Below are 18,523 nucleotides of genomic sequence, written 5' to 3'. Positions count from 1 at the left end.
AGAAAAGCTGTGGATGCCCCATCCCTGGAAGTGTCCAGACCAGGCTGGGGCTCTGAGCTGCCTGGTCTAGTGGAAGGTGTCCCTGCCCATGGCACGTGGGGTGGAACAAGACGTGCTTTAAGGTCCCTTCCACCCAAAACCATTCTGGGATTCTGTAAGAACAGCTCTCCCGCTTGTTTCACTCCTGCAGGAGCTATTTTTTCTAATTTATACACATCTGCACTCCCAGGTTCAAACTTTATTATCAGTTTTAAGTAAATCCACAACTTGTGCTCTCCCCAGTTGTTCACTGTCTTTAACCCATGACTCAACCAAAATTCTCTGTTAAGAAATTAAGTCATTGCTTCTTCCTCCACCCTTCACTTTTCAGTTTCCTCTGTTACCAAACTTAGGCACTCTTCTATGGTCTGTGCCTTCTCATTAACTCTCCAGGATGACTTGTTCTTCATTAGAGAGGAACTGATGTTTGTTCAAATATTGAAATACAACAGACACTTGAGTCCCTCTGAACAGTCGGCACGTCCAGCCACAGGTAACTAATGTGATGCTGCACTTTTATCTTCTGATTTTTATATTTCTATAATGCCTAGAGTAAGGGGGTTATGGTTTGATCTCACTTATTTGCAGATAATAAAAAAATAATAATAATAGTAATAAACAACCACATCCATTTGCAGGTATAAATAACAACAGTAATACAAATAAAAAGATGGAATTGTAGCAACATATGGTCATGATGAAGGAATAAAAGAAACAAAGCTGAGAGAGAGCAATATTCTGTGCTAAAGATTCTGCAATAAAAGCCCTGCCCATTCAACAACCAGAGCCACTCCTGGGTACTTGAAAGTTTCAGTTCTTTCCAGTTGTCTTAACTGGTATCATACAAGGTGTAATCTCTCTCTAAACCCTGCTTCTCCTGCAGGAATGTATATACAGGTAGGTAATTAGTGAGAAGGAAACAGAGACATAAATCAAGGTATTTACTAAAAAACAGGCTGATAGAACAGATGGAATGAACAGTTTGTGAAATATGCAGAAAAAGCATTTCTTGATTATTTCCCACGTGAACTTGATCTCCTGATCATTCCTTTTTTTTCAATGGATTTGTGAATTTCCTGGTGCAATTTGGGCACATCTCACGTGCTTCTGCTGTGATGCACATCACACACAGATCCTGTCCACTAGTGAGCAGTACTAAAGAGATCCTTGAAAATGTAGTATGGGAATACTCAAATGACAGTAACTGTACATAAGATTGAGCTACTTTATGACACCCTAAGTGGAGCATTTCTCAGAAAAGGTCACTACCCCAAATTTTAACATCCTGAAATTCTCTCACAGCCTTTGTAACTGAGCAAGAACAATAATGTGTGGAGGGGGAATAATAATCATCACATACGCAAAAACAATGCGAAGAATTAATAATCTAGATTGCATAGAAGTCCAAAGAGAAATCACAGCATATTCTGCGTATTTTAAACCCTGACAGAGCTTTCACTGAAACTGGCAATGGCCTTCTTTTTTGGTGGCTTATATGAAGCCACGCTGAGGCCTTAATTCATTCCTAAAATGGTTAAGTGAAAACCATCACTCCTCCTTCCAGAGTGCCACTGATATTTAGGTCATTTAGTGCATTCAACATTAAAAAGACACCTTGAGACAGGAAGATAAAATAAAAATGTACGCTGGCAGTACAGGTTGTTGAAAGGAGAGTCTGCTCTTACAGGCTTAGAGTTGCTCTGTATAATTATGGCTTTAGGACTGCCCTTTGGAACAGCTAAATCTCATCCTCTGTTGTCTTCCCTGAATCATAATAAGGGCTTGATTATGTGTAAAGTTTGCATTCTCAAGTGATTCTGGATGTGAGAGAGAGCAGAGTTCCTGCTGAATGACAATAAACTCAGGCATCTCCTATTTCTTCTAAAAATCACTTGCTTCCCAATTAGAGACTGGCTTAGAAAAACATTGGCCCTTGGACAAGTGGCTCCTGGAGTGTTTGAGAGAAAAAGCAGGAAACGTACATCCAATATGTGACTTTATAGGCAGGAACATGGTGTTCCTAGGGCTGCACGATTCTGAAAACACAAGTACGATGCATGGAGGTACAAAAAGTTCCACGCACTGCTGACCACTCCATACTCTTCCAAGTCTAAGAAGTGGTAGTTAGGACATTAATCTTGCTTCCAATGGATTTATGGTACCAAAGACTTTCATTGCATGAGAACATTGACATAGCAACTGAGACCATGTTTTAAAAAAAAAAAAAAGAGATTATTCAGCCTAAGCAGTCACTGTCTTTGCTACCCACCAGACAGCCACATCACATCCCTCACAGTATTCTGTGTTTTCATAAACCATTCCCGCAGATAATTTTAAATCTGTGTGAATTTCCCATTTTCTCCCAAGTCTAGGTTTTTGGTTCATCATTTCCCTACTGACTTTTGCATCACAACCACTGAGTGAAGCGCTGTTCATCTGACAGGTGTTTTTTTACCTCTCTGTACATCTGCCTTACAGGATTTTCAAAGGCTAAGGTTGTTTCTTTTCCTGATGAAGACTGAAATTTTCTCTTTAAGAAACAGACCTAAAATCCTTTAGAGAAGTGGAGAATACAAATGTTATCTTTTTTAATCAGAGAAGTCAATGTTATGATGTAGCTCACATACTTTTGTTTAGCAGTTTCTGTTTTACAGCATTATTTCTATAAAAATAACAACAAGAAGCTAAAAATACAAGCCTAACTCCTGAAGTAGCACCTAAATAGCTGTTCTGTTCCTTCCCCTGTTCAGATAAGGAATAAGCAGTCAGGTTTGGACTACAGAACCTTTGCAACATCACTGTTCACTAATCTTTATGCTACGTAGGATTAACTTGGTAAAATATCTCAAAACACGAGCAATAGAGACCAAGTAGCATTTTCAGTTTTCTTCCAATTTATTTAGTAAAAAATAAAGCCTTTTATTTCTTCCTCTAATGGTACACACACTCCAAATGTATTTTTAAATATACTCATCAGTGCAACTCTCAAAGGGTAAGTGTGTATTACAGAAATGGTCCCCCAGATTAAGTATATATTGTGAAATGCATGTGAATGTGCATGACTTGAACCAATGAACTGTGGCCTGGAATGATGTCACAGAATGTGCAGCATTAAGTGGAAGGTTAAACCTACTTGCATCTCGGTTCATTAAACGTGGTTAAAGTGCAAATTCCCTCATTCTGACAGTAGTAATCACAAGGGTTCACTTTCTGGTCACAGCGCTGACTTTTAAACCCCACAGAGCATCTGCAGAATTTCAGTAAAATAGACCTACATAAATATTCTGCCTTGTGCTGAACAGATTTTAAACGCGTTACATATACGACGGCAAGACACGCACACACACACGAGCACGCACTCACAGAAGACAAAATCAGTATTTTTGGTTTTTTTCATGGAAGGTCCATCTGACACTACTGAAAAGTTTGCTCATGAGTGTTGATCAAACAGTTTTAAAAACAATGGGCCTATACTGCCTGAAGGGTTCTCAGAGTGTTATTGTCAGATGTACGTTTCTATCGATTGATCCAGATTGCAATGCCCTTAAAAACGTTTGTTACCATTTTCTTAGCATTGTTAGTGGTGTTGGTGTATGTTGCAGCATTTATGTATTGTAAATCCACACACAAAGCACAAAACCTTTTTTTTTTTTCTTTTCCTTGAGATGCTATGGTGTTCCATGTGAATTGAAAAAGGACATGACAGTTGTACAAGAAAAAAATAGTGAAAAATAACAAGCTTCCAAAAAAGCCATTCTAGGTGTTTAATCAAATGAGTCACCAGGCTTAATCATTATATTTGGGCCTTACATATCATAGCTGTGATATTCTCCTTTTGCCAGGATCTATCAGTCTCTAGTCTCCAACAGAAGACATTTAAGGAGGCACAAATAACAGGCAAAATGGTAAAACCACCTGTTTTAACAATATAATACTGAAAAAGAAAAATAAGCATTTAAAGTATTTTCAGCTCAGTAAGGGCTACTGTGCAGACCTAAATGACATTGTTTTTAGCCCCAAACCTGCAAACAAGCACTGATAAGTTTTCAATGGTAGTGCCACAACAGTTGTGTCTCTTTTCCCATGCAGAAGTTCCTCTCATAGGGAGGAACCCTTGGCCCATCTCTTCCACTAACAAAATCTAAGGATTTATGAAGCTCCTTTGAGAGACTGAATAAATCTCTCTCTCAAGATCACCTGCATCAACAAAATGAAGGAGTGGCTGTATCTGTGTTCACAAAGTTATAATGTCAGATCCCTTTGGGTGACAATTTGCTTATGTCACCCAGGGAATGTGACACTCGGGTCCAATTCTGTCTTCCAACATCTCTCTCCTTCCTGCCTGGAGAATGCTCTGAGCTCCAGGCTCTTTGGAGAAGTGGAAGCCCATTGCAAAATGAACCTTTTAAGGAAATAACTAGGAAAAAAAAAAAAAAAAAAAGTATGATTAGGTAGCTCAGAGCAACTGAGAGCAGGAAAGAAATTATTTTCTTGCTAAAGTGACCACTTCAGAATTTTATATTGAGCAGCTGAAAAAGAAGATACACCATAGCTCTCAAGAAAGGAGTAGAATGTAGGCTTTTCTGCTTACAACAGTACTTCAGTTCTCGGCTACAGAATCCGAATTTCTTTGGCATTTTATGTCTGAGCTTAAGAAAAGCACCCTGAATTACTCTCTTGACTATGGCACAGGAGAGAGAGCACAGCCTCACCCCAGAACAGCACAATACTCTGGGCAGTGGGAAGGTTAGGGCAGAAATGAGATAATGAGCATATCCCCATAAGGAAAATAACCCTGATATCATTTTTTTCTATTCTCCAGCCATCAGGAGAAGGGTTTTGCCTCCAAATCTGACCATCTCTGTAGGAGAAAAGACTTAATCCACCTCTGAGAAGCAGGGCAGGCAACCTCAGGTTTTGATTCCAGAGGGAAAAAAAATGCCTGAACAGACCTGAAATTACTGTAAGTCTCCAAAGATATATCTTTGCATCTATATGCATTCACAATAGAGCCCTTAGCTCTAAATCTCAACACACATTTTGCAAAAAGGTATGCAAAGTATGAGGTTACAGAAATAGCTATAAAACAAATACTGTAAGTTGAAACTGCAACCAGCACATTATTCATCCTAGAGAGACCAAAACTACAGACACATGCACAATAATTTTTATTATTTGTTGTCACACAGGCATTTAAATGATCTGCAGGATGCAGGATACTCACAGACAGACAGGTATATTTGTCTCTGGGTCCAGCTGACAGGTGCCACCATTGTAGCAGTAGCCATCACACAGCTGACAGGTGGAGGCAATCTTTCCATTAGTGCAACTGCCATGGTTAAAAACAAATAGAAAAAAAAGGTAAAACATAATCCATAATCAGTGTTTCAGTAAATCTGAGCATTTTGTTGTAAAATCAGTATTTTAATATATTATTATAAGACCTACTGATTAAAAGAATTCTAGGTTTATGAGGTTTTTTTTTCCTGGTTTGCAAAGTTAGCACAGGCAATGAGATTATTACACAATATACATTTAATCTTTCTTTTGATGAAAATGAGCTATTATAATACAAAACAATCACTCAGCAATAGAGCAGCACAGGTTACCTGTGTCTCAAACAGTATTTAGTATGTCTCTATCATTGTCACAGATAATGTAGAATGAACAGAAGAACAGTACAGAAGAACTCCATTGTTAGCTTGATAAATTTCAATGTTTTTAAATGAAAATGCATTCAGTCTCCTGCTACATTGTGCTTCCTCCAGTTGAGGAGTGCTCCACAAGTCGGTTTGAAAAGACAGGAGTCAGGTGGTTTTGTGTGGGAACTGGCAGTGGTCAGAAAATAGATTTTAAGCTCCAGGCAGCAGCTTGAAGCCTGTGGGAAAAGCCAAGTATATAACCCTCTCACTTTGACCTGGGAAATCATAAGGAAGAACCCAAACCAATCCTTGTAGATATCCTCTTCCTGACACCTTGGGTTTTTTCAATTTGTTTACTGATAAAGAAAGATGTTTACTGAGAGGCGTTGGTCTGAAATGACCAATCGGTCCAATTGTACCGAAACACTGGATGAAGAGCTTGTCTTTCAATAAACCTTTGCTATAATGCCCTCTGAAGAACCTGGAGTTTTATGTATCATTATTTGAGCCGTCCCGAATGGTAACAATGGTTTTGTATGGGCAGGAACCGCAGAGAGGAAGTGATCTGGTGTGACCGCTCCAGGGACCTGCTGCCGCGCGAGAGATTTACAGGGTAACGCAGTGGAATGGCTGTTAAATGTAGGATTTTGAACAAAATCCCTCCCCCACGCACGCTCACTTGCATACTACGTCGCTGCTGTCCTTGTTTATCATGCAGTGTCCCCCGTGGCACCTGATGCACTTGTCCACCTCACACTTGGGGCCCTCAAACCGCACGGGACAGACGCATTCCACGCTCCCGTCGTCGGAAATCGTGCACGACTCCGAGTTCACGCAGTAGTGGTGGCAGACATCTGAAAGCAACCAGCAACCATCTGAGACCACCTGAATAACCTGATCACTAAAAGACAGTAAGGAGCATTATGGAAACAAATGATACGTTGTTTTCATGTTTTAAAAGGTACTATAACAGAAAACAAAATGAAAACTGAAGTGACTCACTGGCAACCACAGGATTCAAGAATAAGCCATAAACAGATATATAATATATTAACAATGTAATCTTGGGAAGTGAAATGGAAGTATAAACTCATAAGAGGTTTTTTTTTTCCTCCTTCTAGTTGTCTAACCATTTACAGCATCATCCCACATAATATAAAGACTCCTGATGAGAAAAGCAGAGCAGTTTTAATGTATTTAATGGGACGTTAGCCGAATAGAAATCTTCTGATACATTCACATTACCATTAACAGCATTATGCTAAACTGAAATTGAAGCGATATTTTGAAATAATTAAGTTTTATTTTCATTTATCCACATATTAAAATTTCATGAAGTTCTAATAATAATATATAAAGACATAATCCATAAGTTCTACAAAGTACTACACACATGCATAAGCTTTACAGACTCTGCAAGACCCCATTATGGTATTTAACTGTTTAAATGCCAGTAGGACTGAGATTTCAAGCAGTGAATTCTTTAGCTCTTCAGAACCACCAGTAACTGTCTCAGTTTTCATTCCTTAAAAAAAAATCAAATTGCCTAACTGAAGAAGCCTCTAGGAGCTACAAAGTACTGTGGTATCTTAACGTTTTGGTGAATTTTTATTTATGTGGTAGTGACAACTTTATTTTGTGGTTTGTGGGTTTTTTTTATTTTTTTTTTTATTTGTTTGTTTGTTTCTTTCCTTTTGAAGTCATCATTTAAGCTCCTTAATGGGCAGGGACACCTCCTACTATCCCAGCTTGCTCCAAGCCTCATCCATCCTGAACACTTCCAGGGATGGGGCAGCCACAGCTTCTCTGTGCATCGCTTGTGAGGGTACCTCAGAGACAGAAACACATTTTGCTCATGCTGCTCTGTGCTGTTTTTCCTCCTCTCCAAGGAGTGAGTACTGCTGGAAGAGTTCTGCTGAGGGACAGAGCGTGGCTGCTGGAGGAGCTGTTTCTGTTTGAATATTCATTATATGTCTCCACCTGGCTGTGCAGGCTGTAGGCTCAGCTACTTAAGGAATCAGCAACCAGAGCAGCTTAAAAGAGACTAAATGAAGTTGTTCATTGCTTCGCGTTCCCCAGTTCCAGGTATTGGAATGGCAATTTGCAGCAGGGGGGCTGCTTTTGGAACAAAAACTACTGCAGTTTGAAAGCTAATACTGAGAGTGATTTTACGTAAAAGCAGCGAAAGGAGCATACGTTCGTGTGTACATTAGGACAAAAAAAATAAAATGAAAAAAACACAAATACAGAGGAATAGGAAGGTTATACGTCAAAACAACTATTAGTTTTTAGGATTGATTGCTTCAGTCATCTGCAGTATCGAAAATGTTTATGCTACATTTGGGCTGAAATGACACAAAATTATTTCTTTTTTCTCCTAAAAAAGGGATTTCAGTTTCAGAAAAAGTCACAGCTTGTGGAATCACCATATCTACTTTGAATGATTGTAACTGCATGAAGATGTTCTCTATTTTTTAGGTAGTTTGGGCCTTAAATGATACAAGAAATGAACTTTAGCTACCCTGTGTGTCTTTTTTTCTGGAATGTAAAGCAGGGAACTACATTAAGATACATCAGATTTATGTGTATCTAATAACATGCACAATGTTAGTAGAATTCTATGTAAATTCTGCCACTTAAATTTATTTCAGCCATGCCAATGCCTTGACATGGAGCACATATTTAGGTTATTAGCCCTTATGTGAACTAATCACAGGAGAAACCCTGCATTGGGTAATTGGAGACGATAAGTGTGGGGAAAATAAGGTCTGGTAATATTGCAAGCAAATGTCTTCTCCCTGCCATAAAACCTTACTAACAATATTTTAAGCTTGGGAGCAGGGGTAAAATACCTACACACATTCATGTGTCATCCTTTGCATATGAACTACCTTCCATCACAGCAAAGACAGACTGAAAAAGGTATCTGGGAGGCAGCCAATCTCTGCAATAATGCCATATTAATGTATTCCAGCTTGCATACAAAGTGAAGGTGATTAATAAAGCAAAAGATCATGCACATGTGTGAATACAGAAAAAAAAAAAAAAAAACCCAAAAAAAAAAAAGATGTGATTTTACAGGTCTACAACTGTAGACTGGCATAATTTCACAAAACTTATTGGCCAAGAAAAAATACTCCAGAAGATTGTAAATCTTTTTTCTCCCCCCTAAAAGACTTAAGTTTTAAATCAGCAAAAGCTTAATTTTACTTTGAATTTTATAATGTCTTCAAGTCTCTGTATTGTGGCAGCTTCCCAGACAATCCAAATCTGATAATAAGCACTGTTTAAAAATACCCCTACATCTACATTTAAATTAATTCTCTTCAAAAAAAAAAAAAAAAAAAAAAAAAAACAAATAAAAAAAAAAAAAAAAGAAAAATCAAAAAAAGAAAAAAGAAAAAATATGTTTGCAGAAGCATTCAACTAGAAACAATTTGTTTGGTTTTGAGTAAGCCTCAAGTAAATATTTTTCCTTAATCTGTGTGTCTGTCTGTGCATGATTTATGTACTATACTATTTTCAAACATCCAATTGTGTTTGCAGATACTTATTTGTGGATTCATGCAGTTTGTTTAATACCAAGAGGGAGAGAATTACAATTACTGCCGGTTTTCCATTCAAAGGTTTCAATTTATTTCACAGTCTCCCAACTGGAAATATATTCAGTTTACTTCAATACAAATCCTATTTAGGATACACACTATCCCTTTCCTTGTTTGACAGACCTTTCTCTAAAGCTAAATACTTTTTGTATCTTGTAGATAATCCTAAACCAGATGCTTATAATGGCTAATTTCCCATCCTTTTTTTTTTTTTTTTTCCCCTTAAATCAAGCCTTCTTCAGCAAATTCACTGAAGGTACAAAAGGGATGATGGCTTTCACATTTAATGTTCTACGACAAGCACTATGACATTTTAACAAGGCTATGACAGTCCTTGCCTTTAGAATGTTACAGTCAAAGCAAAGCAGGAGTAGAAAAAAAATGAGATGACTAAAAAGCATCATTCAGATCTCAGCAAAAGAATTGGTTCTAACTTAAGGAAGGTTGCTTGTGAGTCATCATTTTTGAAAAGACACGGGGAAGACAAACTGTCATTTGTAAATGAGTGACCAAAAGAAGAAATTCAAGATTAAATTCAGATGTCTTGAGTTACCGAAAAGAGATAATGGTGAAAGAAAACAAAAGCATGGCAAGAAAAGGAATATAAATGAAGGGCAAAATGCCTATTGGTTGATAATCTACTTTTATTACTCTGTTAAAGAAGTGAAAAATTAGAGGAAGTTGTAGAAAATGAGAAGGGCATGAGAATGTAGAAAATTTCTAAGGGCATGGAAACCTTCAGAAAACTATCTGAATGAGAAGAAACTGATGGGTCATGAAAAAATATAAAAAATGGAGAAAAAATGGAGAAAATCAGATGCAAAAGACAGAACCTAAGCCCTGAGAAATAAACAAGAGTAACATTCAGAAATCCTTTACAACATCAAAACCAGGATAGGACCAAAGCCATACTCGGGGTGATCTTTGAGCAAGTTGAAAGAGTACAGCAATGTGAAAGTCCTGCTTGCTGAGGTTATAAACAGAAAACCGAGGTAAGGGAGCACTTTAAAATACTTTTTGGTCTGCAAAGATTAGGGACACCAGTAGGTTCTTTAACCAACTATGTTAATTCATTACCAGCATAGCAAAACATATGACAAGTTGCACTAGAAAATTTTAACACAATAATCTCATGGCTACTGACAAAGTCATCCGTCTTGTACGGCTTCACTCTATGGCTCATTCATGAAAATAACAATAAATCATTCCTAAAACACCTCTTTCTTCAGCTAGCCATGTAGAACGGGAGAAATATGCCCAAAGATCACCTGAATACATCAGATGACATTGCTTCAGCGGCACGAAAGATCTGGGGCTAAATTTAACAACGCCATAAAAAAAATAATTCACCCACGCAGACTTTAAACTTCCCTTGCGGAGAACTTTTACTAGGAACCCAGATGGAAAAATCTGTGGAGATTACTTACAGTACTGGCACCTGTCTCCCGTGTACTCGGGCAGGCAGGCACAGAAGGGCTGGTTGCCAGCGGTGACACTGCAGGTGCCCCCGTTCTGGCAGAAGCGCTCGCACACCGTCTGGTTGCAGCGCGGCCCCGTGAAACCCAGAGCGCAGCTGCAGGTCGGCCGGCCTGTCCAAAAGAGAGAAAGCTATTTTATGATAAAAATAAACACAAATTCAAACAACGATCAGCATCTTTCTCAACACAGGTTTGTTGTAAGAGTAGGAAGTTTCAGTGTTCGGGCCCAACTGCGTTTCTCTAGACGCTGAGAGGATGTGCCTTTGCAAACGTTGCTTGAATGCGGACCTTTTGAAAAACAAAATTGGCTCTGGGAGATACGGGCACTCAAAAACTGCCTCTGTGCATTTTTACACTTGGGCATGTACGGCCATAGACTTTTATGAGAAAAAAGCCATTATTTAAAATATACAATCGCTTCAAAGGTGGCTCTAAGCAGGAATTTAAGACGTGACTGAACTCTTCGAATCATCTCTTCGAATCATCCTGCCATGCTGGTTCCTCCTTTTGTGGAGGATAACTGTTTGTATGATCACTACTGCTGTCTCTTCAGAGTGCACAACATTATTTTCAAGTCTACAAACCTTGATATATAATCACATGAAATACAAATATTTACTAATGCACTAATAGCTACACTTTACAGAACAATTTTTAATAAGCCACAAGTGTCTGGGCCTGTTTTGTTATGCCACCCCTCTCAGACAATGAAGGCTGTTACATAAAAATTGCTATCTGGCATCAGACCAAAGACGCCTGTAACATCAGTATTCAATGTCTGAAAAGCAGTTAACATTTTTGGGATGAACATTTGCACACAATGAGCTCCTAGTCTACAGCTTCCTTTCAAAGGATTTTAAAATAGTCTTTAAAACCCAATGCATTTTCCTCCTATGATTCTTCCCTATTCTAATTTTCGCCTTTTTTTTTTGCTTATCTAAATTTCATGTCGAAAGGATTTATAGCTTTGTTACAATTCCGCTGTTTTACTAAACCTTTCCACTTTCCTGTCTTATTTTCTTAAGGCTTATCTACTTTAAAACAAAATTCTCGATCCCGTTAATGTTTTTCTATCTCCTGACTTTGCTTTTTTTATCTCATTTATAATCTTCAAGTAAATGACCTGATGTGTCCAACCAGCCATCTCCCTTCTCACTTCCTAGTAAACTGTTCTCATTCTTGATTATCTCTTGCAAGACATTATTTTTCCCTCACCCTCCTCTTCACTTTCATTGAGTTTCATCACTTTCCCACTTGCCTCCTGATGTTCACCATGGCTGCATCTGAAACTCTGAGATGTGCAACCCTGCTTACCTTGCTGGTGTTTCTTCTCCACTTAGCCGGCTTTGTTATTGAGTAACTAAGACTAAACTGAGTATTCTACAAACCCCACAATTCAATTTTTCTTCTGGTCTGCCTTTCTTTTAATCCTGTGCAATCATTTAATACCAGATTCGCTGGAGAATTTTCAATACAAGTGGAGCACCCTCATTTTGTCTCCTCTCTCTGACTCATGCAGGATGATTTATTCAATCTTTTTCCTTCACTTACTTCTTACCCTCCTAACACGACACACTTCACGTAGTTCTTTTCTGTATTTTCTATTTTAAGCTATGCTAATTTAAAGTGTTTTGCAAATCATCCTAAGGGCCATGAGATCAGTTAGTCTCTTTCTCTAATGAGTACAGCAGGAACAAAACCATTGACCTAAAAATAGCTCCAACTCCTTTAATATGCATCAGCCTGGTTATTCATATCTGTCCCCTGTGATCTAAACATTAAATCAAAGATGTTGAACTCAGATGTTAGCACAGATTCCACTTGTTTTTCCCCATGTATACAGTTGTATTTAAATTTCTGCCCTCAAGACAGGGGGTTTCACATAATCCTTCATCTGAACAAGTGTTTCAGTAAAAAAAAAAAAAGACAAAATAGTGATAGAACATAGATCTGGAGGTCTGAAATCAATTTTCATTATTAATATTCCTCTATTTGTTAAAATGATGAGATAGTGATATTTTTCGTGTTTGTATAAAAAATTATCGTATTCTTTACTAAAGCAGACTTATAAATATGCCAAAGTGCTGACAGCTAAATGAAAATTTAATACAGTATAGCCTAAACCCCATTTTTGTCACTCAGTTTAACATGACTTTCAGTAATGTTAACAGCCCACTGCCTATTTATACACAGACTTTTGACACCAGAAATAATACTAATAATGACATTTTCATTTGCCTTATTCTCATAAATTATTTCTTATGCAAAAAAAAAAAAAAAAAAAAAAAAGAGGTTCAAGGAACTGTTTAACAAAACTGCAGCATTAAACAATGCCAAACATTGCCATAAGGTTTTGTATCATGGAATCAGAATATAGATTTATGTTTGCAAAGGAAAACAGTCATGTAACCAAGATGTCACACCACCCAACTAACAAGAATTGCAGGATGAGCTCATGCACAGAGAGCTCCAGAACCTTCTCTGGTCATGATATCGAAGCATTAGAGCCCTACAGACACAGAATTAAACTCTCTCTTAATTGCTGACCCTCACCACCACGAAGCATTAGCATGTAGAAAAATATTCTCATGGAAAATGGTTTATGGAATGCTAAATTGCTTCAAATGCAGGACAGAATTTAGAAGAATAAAGGAGACTATATTAAGGTGACTCTAAGACGTAAGTTTTTTTTGGCAGTAGGATATGAAAAAACAGATGAAATTTTTGACGTAGAAATAAATGTAGTTTGTCCCTTTCTTTAAAAAAAAAAAAAAAAAAAAAAAAAACTCCAGGGATCAAAATCTTTAAATCTTTCAATGTTCAGTTAGGTTTGGATACAGAGGCTGTAGTTACTCCCGGTTTGTCAATTAAATTTGCTACATAATAATTATTGTCTATATAATAACTTTTAAAATAAACTTCTAAAATTGTTCATAATTATCTTGGCTTACTTTCTCTGTAATATGTGGGTGACTTCTTTTGGGAGTTCATTCATATATCTTAAGCTTATATTCACATATATTTTGCAAGGATCATAATTCTAAGGAGATCAATTTTCACTCATGATATTGTCTATGCAACAGAGAAATATCATGCATTTTCAATATCCAAATAAAATTCAAAAAGAAAAATAAAAAAATAATTAAAACCTAGGTCAATAGCAATATTTTTGTAAACTTTCTGCAAGTTTTGAAAAATGAGATCATCCCGATGAATGTCTTCACCAAAGCCTACATTATTTATTTCTTCCGGTCACTGCTAAATTCACTACCAGCAATGTGAGTTTTTAACTTGTTATGTGTGAATATTCACAATTAATTTCAATATTTAACTTGCTGTCACTATTAAAGAAAAGGAGGTGGCTCTACGTGAGCTTTCTGTAAGCCGTATCTTGTCCTTCAGAGTTGTTATCAGGACTCTGGGAATCACAATAATTCATTTCGGTGTGGCTGATGAACCATAATTAGCTTTATGAAACAATAGGAGTGGAGAGAAGTTGCATTATTGTAGATAATTAGGAGGTGAGCTGATTGGGATCTATCCCAACAGATACAGAGTCTCTCAGTGTTATTGAAAAGGAGAAAAGAACAGTTTCTAAATATCCCTGGGTGCTTTCAGAGACGGCTCTTTCCAGCGCTGGTGGTGGTGGTGGCTCTGCTGGGAGCTGAGATCAGCTCCAGTGAAACAACACCCTCCTCCTTCCCACAGCCCCTGTCCTGCCGACACCACCATGGAAAACCCCTGGCACTGATGTGGCATTAGCAAAACAGGTTCTTCACTGGCAGCATTTTCAGTAGGCACCAAATCACCTGGTTTTGCTCATAAAAAAGAATACAAAATAATACCTGCATACACAATGATTCTTTCAGAATATTTCATACATTTTCATTTAGAGGAAAGGCATAGGTTTTTTTGACTCATTTTGATAAAAACATCACAATTCCGTATGATTCGACATAGCTTTTGTGTAGTACAAAGGGATTTATCTGATTTAGTGAACTAGTTAATGTGTTTGAGACAATCAGCAAACTATTGCTGCAATATTTTTACTTTAAACTACATGGAGAAACAAAATGTGTTTTAATGGTAACATTGACTTTTTCTGACCAAATTCCCATTATTTTTGCTTACTGAAAAGTGTTCATTATTACACCCAAACTTTTAATTACATGTCTCAGATGTGTACTTTTAATTAACTGATGACATTTTCTTTGTTCAATTATTGTAGTTCAATACAACTGTCATAAACTTATAAATTTTAATTAAAGCTTCTCCCATCTCTGGCTATATAACATTCACATAGGAATTTGCCAAAAGGCTTAGCAGTAAGTAAGCCAACAGTGAATAATCCCTGAATTGCCAGTGGGATTTGTTTAACAAATTAACATTTGTGTGCAGATAATGAGGTTCTACAACTTAACACATCCAGCAAAGATTTAGCACAATCATGTTTTAAAAAATTAGTAATACTCTGCAATTTACTTAATTAGTTATCACATTGCTATTTTATATTAGGTGGGGAAAGAGAGGAGGATTTACACATTCACTAGAACACACACATTCACCAGAAGAGCATTTGGTATGCTGCATCATTTTATTTGGATCAGAATGTGAAGCAAAGTTCATTCTGAGGAAATCTTCTCATTTCTTGAGCCAAAAATGATCAGTAAGGAAATTTCTTGACTCCTGGGGAAGCTTCCAGCAGTGGGGACCCTTTGGAAGCATCTGAGGCTAAAATTGCTGGCAGCCCCTAAGCTCTCCAGAGGCCACGTGTACAAAATAACACTTGTGAGATGGACTGCATCAAAGCTGTTGGTATAATATCTGAGAATTGACCAGGGCAATTCAAGGCTCCAAGAAAGAGAGGGTCAAGCAAGCTGAAATGATCACAGGTCGTTTATATTTTGCAGATGGATTAAGATCGGCACTGGCACACATATGGCTTCTGCAACTTCCAGAGGAAAAATTCTCATCATTTTGAACAAAAATGCACTTTAAGGAAAGGCAAAATTGGAAAAACATGTAGAATTTGATGGCATAAGTTAAACAGGTCAGTTTGATGAGTCAGGTGTAAAATGGATCAGAAGTACGACTGCTGCTTGTTGAGGAGGTCTTTGTGAGCACTGCCGTGCAGGGAGAAGCACACACAGACAGCAACAGCACAGCAGATAAAAGTCAAATGATACTGAACTGACTTAATTTCAAAATAGTAATCTTATACTTTACAGAAATTGGGTGAGTCCTTTACCAAAATCAGTTTGCAATACACCTATAGGAACACGGGGATTTAAAGGATGTGTCACTTGTAGACCTGGTTTAGTGGTGGACCTGGCAGAACTGGGTTAAGGGCTGGACTCAGCCTCAGATGTCTTAATGATTCTACTGCTGTCAGACAAATCAACCTGGTAGGACAAACTACAAATCTAGATGAAATACAAGGCTGAAGTTAGAAAACCGTTAATGAGAAACTAAGCAATCCCTGCTAATAAAGAACGTTTTCATTCCTATGTGTAGAAATGTGCAAAAATAAAATTACAACAGACTAACAACTCTCACACGAGCCTGGCACTACAGATCAGCTCTGCCTGGAAGGCTGGTCTGGATTTCGCACCCTCAGTCCAACGGCAAAGAGCTTATGCATCCCCTGCAGATACAAGTGCCCTGCCCAATTCAAGGATTGTGTATTTGACTGGAAAGACAAAATGATTGCTGCAAAACCACTTGAAGAATTAAGCTTTCTCGGTTTAATTACATTTTCCAACGCTTTTGGGGAGTCCAGTGTAACCTCTCTCTGTAAAACACGTAACAGCCTTAGCACATCCTGGGTTAGATTAAACTGTGATAAGGGGCATTTCACTGGCATGCTAGTTTGTTTCAGTAACACACGATTTCTGGACTGATAGAGATAAGAAATACAGCCCGATAAGAAATAGAGATTTCCTCTTAATAGAATATTTACAGGGTCCAGGGTCTAGGCATGCAAGGAAGATGAGATGCACATCAACTTGAACATTTTATCTGGAATACTGGATGGAGTCACTGTGATTTAGAAAGATACAAGGTTTTTTTCCCACATTTCTAGCACATGAAAGTTATGGTGTGGGCTTCAAGGCACAGCTACCCTCATGAATTGGAAATGGCAGATAGGACATCTGGTTAACTTGAAATATGACTCTTAAAAATTTGATGAAACTAAAGGGACCCAGCACAGCAGAAGAATATTCCTATCCATGGGTATGCACAGGTACAGCCATCATAAACAGCTCTGTGCTGGTCTCAGCTCTTAAAGGCACCCTTTGCTCATGTGTGCTACAATCGACTTTAGCTGCTGTCAAAGGTTCAGATTCCCCCAAACTGGGCAGTTGAACAACGAAGCGTGGACTGTGGTGACACCCAGGCTGGCTCCCCTAATGCACTTTAGTGCAGACACCTCATTCCATCTGGCACACAGCATCAGGCTGATTCCTGCGTCCCCAGGCTGATTCCTTCATCTCCAGGCTGATTCCTGCCTCCCCAGACTGATTCCTTCATCTCCAGGCTGATTCCTGCCTCCCCAGACTGATTCCTTCATCCCCAGGCTGATTCCTGTGTCCCCAGGCTGATTCCTGCGCCGCCAGGCCGATTCCTGCCTCCCCAGTCCCATGTTAAGAATTCAACAAAGTGCATTGTAGACCCTGCTCATATCTTGCCTCTCCCCACCGGTGGCAAAACCTACTGCACTAATTGTTTTAGCAAGGCTGAGAGATTTCAGAGGCTGGATTAAGCAGGAAAATGAAAATTAAAAATATCCATGCGATAGCATAGCTGTGTGAGCACAGCAAGTGTGAGCTGCCTGGGAGAGGGAAAACAAACTGCTGGAGGTGAGCGAGCCCTGTGGCTACTGCCAAAAGAAGAGGATTAAATAAAACCCTGGGGTCTCTGCAGGACTCACAACAGAGCTGAGTTCCAGGAGCCAAGTTATTAATTTCATTAAGCCTTTTAACCCCACAAAAGAATCAATTAGTTGCCAGACATGTAAAAATGTGGGAATAAACAGCCTCTCTTCAGATGATGAGGAAGTTCCTCACGCCATTTAAACCATCACTCCCATTCACTTGCATGTCCTCACTTAGCATTTATTGATCTCGCCACATTGATAAAAATCGCCGCTTATCATTTGTGTCAGTAGTTCCATCAGCTGTTAGGAGCAGTTTAAAGTCTAATTCATCAACTTCCAGTGCAAGTAATTCTCATTTTCTGATATTAAGTCATTACTATGAACAACATTATTAACCCTCAACGACTCAGAGCTGAAAGTATAAATTACTTGCACACTGTTGGAATTTTGCCACCACGCCTCAGTCGATGGGAGGAGGCTCCAGGGAAGCCAGCAAGCGGGGATAAATTACCAAACTACACAGGCTAATGTTAATTAGTAAGGAGGGATGAGGAAATCCTTACAATCTAAGCCCCCTCTACCATGGAAGCTCAGATACGTTAACTCTGCATTACAGAATCTCTGTGATGAACAGTCCAAAACTTCTCAAGGTCAGGTGCCTGGACTGTTTTTCAGAGGGTGGTAACCACACAGGAGAAAATGATTCACAGCGTCTTAAGCAGATGAAAGCTTCTGAGAAGGGGACAGAAAACTCTTCTCCAGCTCCTGCATTTTGAATCAAATATTTAAATATTCCTTGAAGCAGAAAATAGAGTTCTGCTTCTTCTTTCTCACAGAATTACTACATTTTAGAGTACCTCTTTTACGCTTTTCCTCTCCAGC

At 38.3% G+C, this 18,523-nt stretch overlaps 1 protein-coding gene across 1 annotated transcript in view; it reads right to left on the bottom strand.

The window, feature by feature from the left end:
- LRP1B (LDL receptor related protein 1B) overlaps positions 1 to 18,523 on the bottom strand; it is a 498,089-nt gene that overhangs the window by 16,365 nt on the left and 463,201 nt on the right. The window contains exons 84-87 of the mRNA XM_058421333.1: positions 10,714 to 10,875; positions 6,361 to 6,535; positions 5,264 to 5,368; positions 3,173 to 3,286 (exon numbers count right to left, since the gene is read on the bottom strand). Of these exons, the coding sequence (XP_058277316.1) occupies positions 3,173 to 3,286; positions 5,264 to 5,368; positions 6,361 to 6,535; positions 10,714 to 10,875 (556 nt within the window). The remainder of the gene's footprint in view (positions 1 to 3,172; positions 3,287 to 5,263; positions 5,369 to 6,360; positions 6,536 to 10,713; positions 10,876 to 18,523) is intronic.

Source organism: Hirundo rustica, chromosome 7 (genome assembly GCF_015227805.2).
Source record: "Hirundo rustica isolate bHirRus1 chromosome 7, bHirRus1.pri.v3, whole genome shotgun sequence".
NCBI lineage: Eukaryota > Metazoa > Chordata > Aves > Passeriformes > Hirundinidae > Hirundo > Hirundo rustica.
This window is presented reverse-complemented; position numbering and strand designations above follow the sequence as displayed.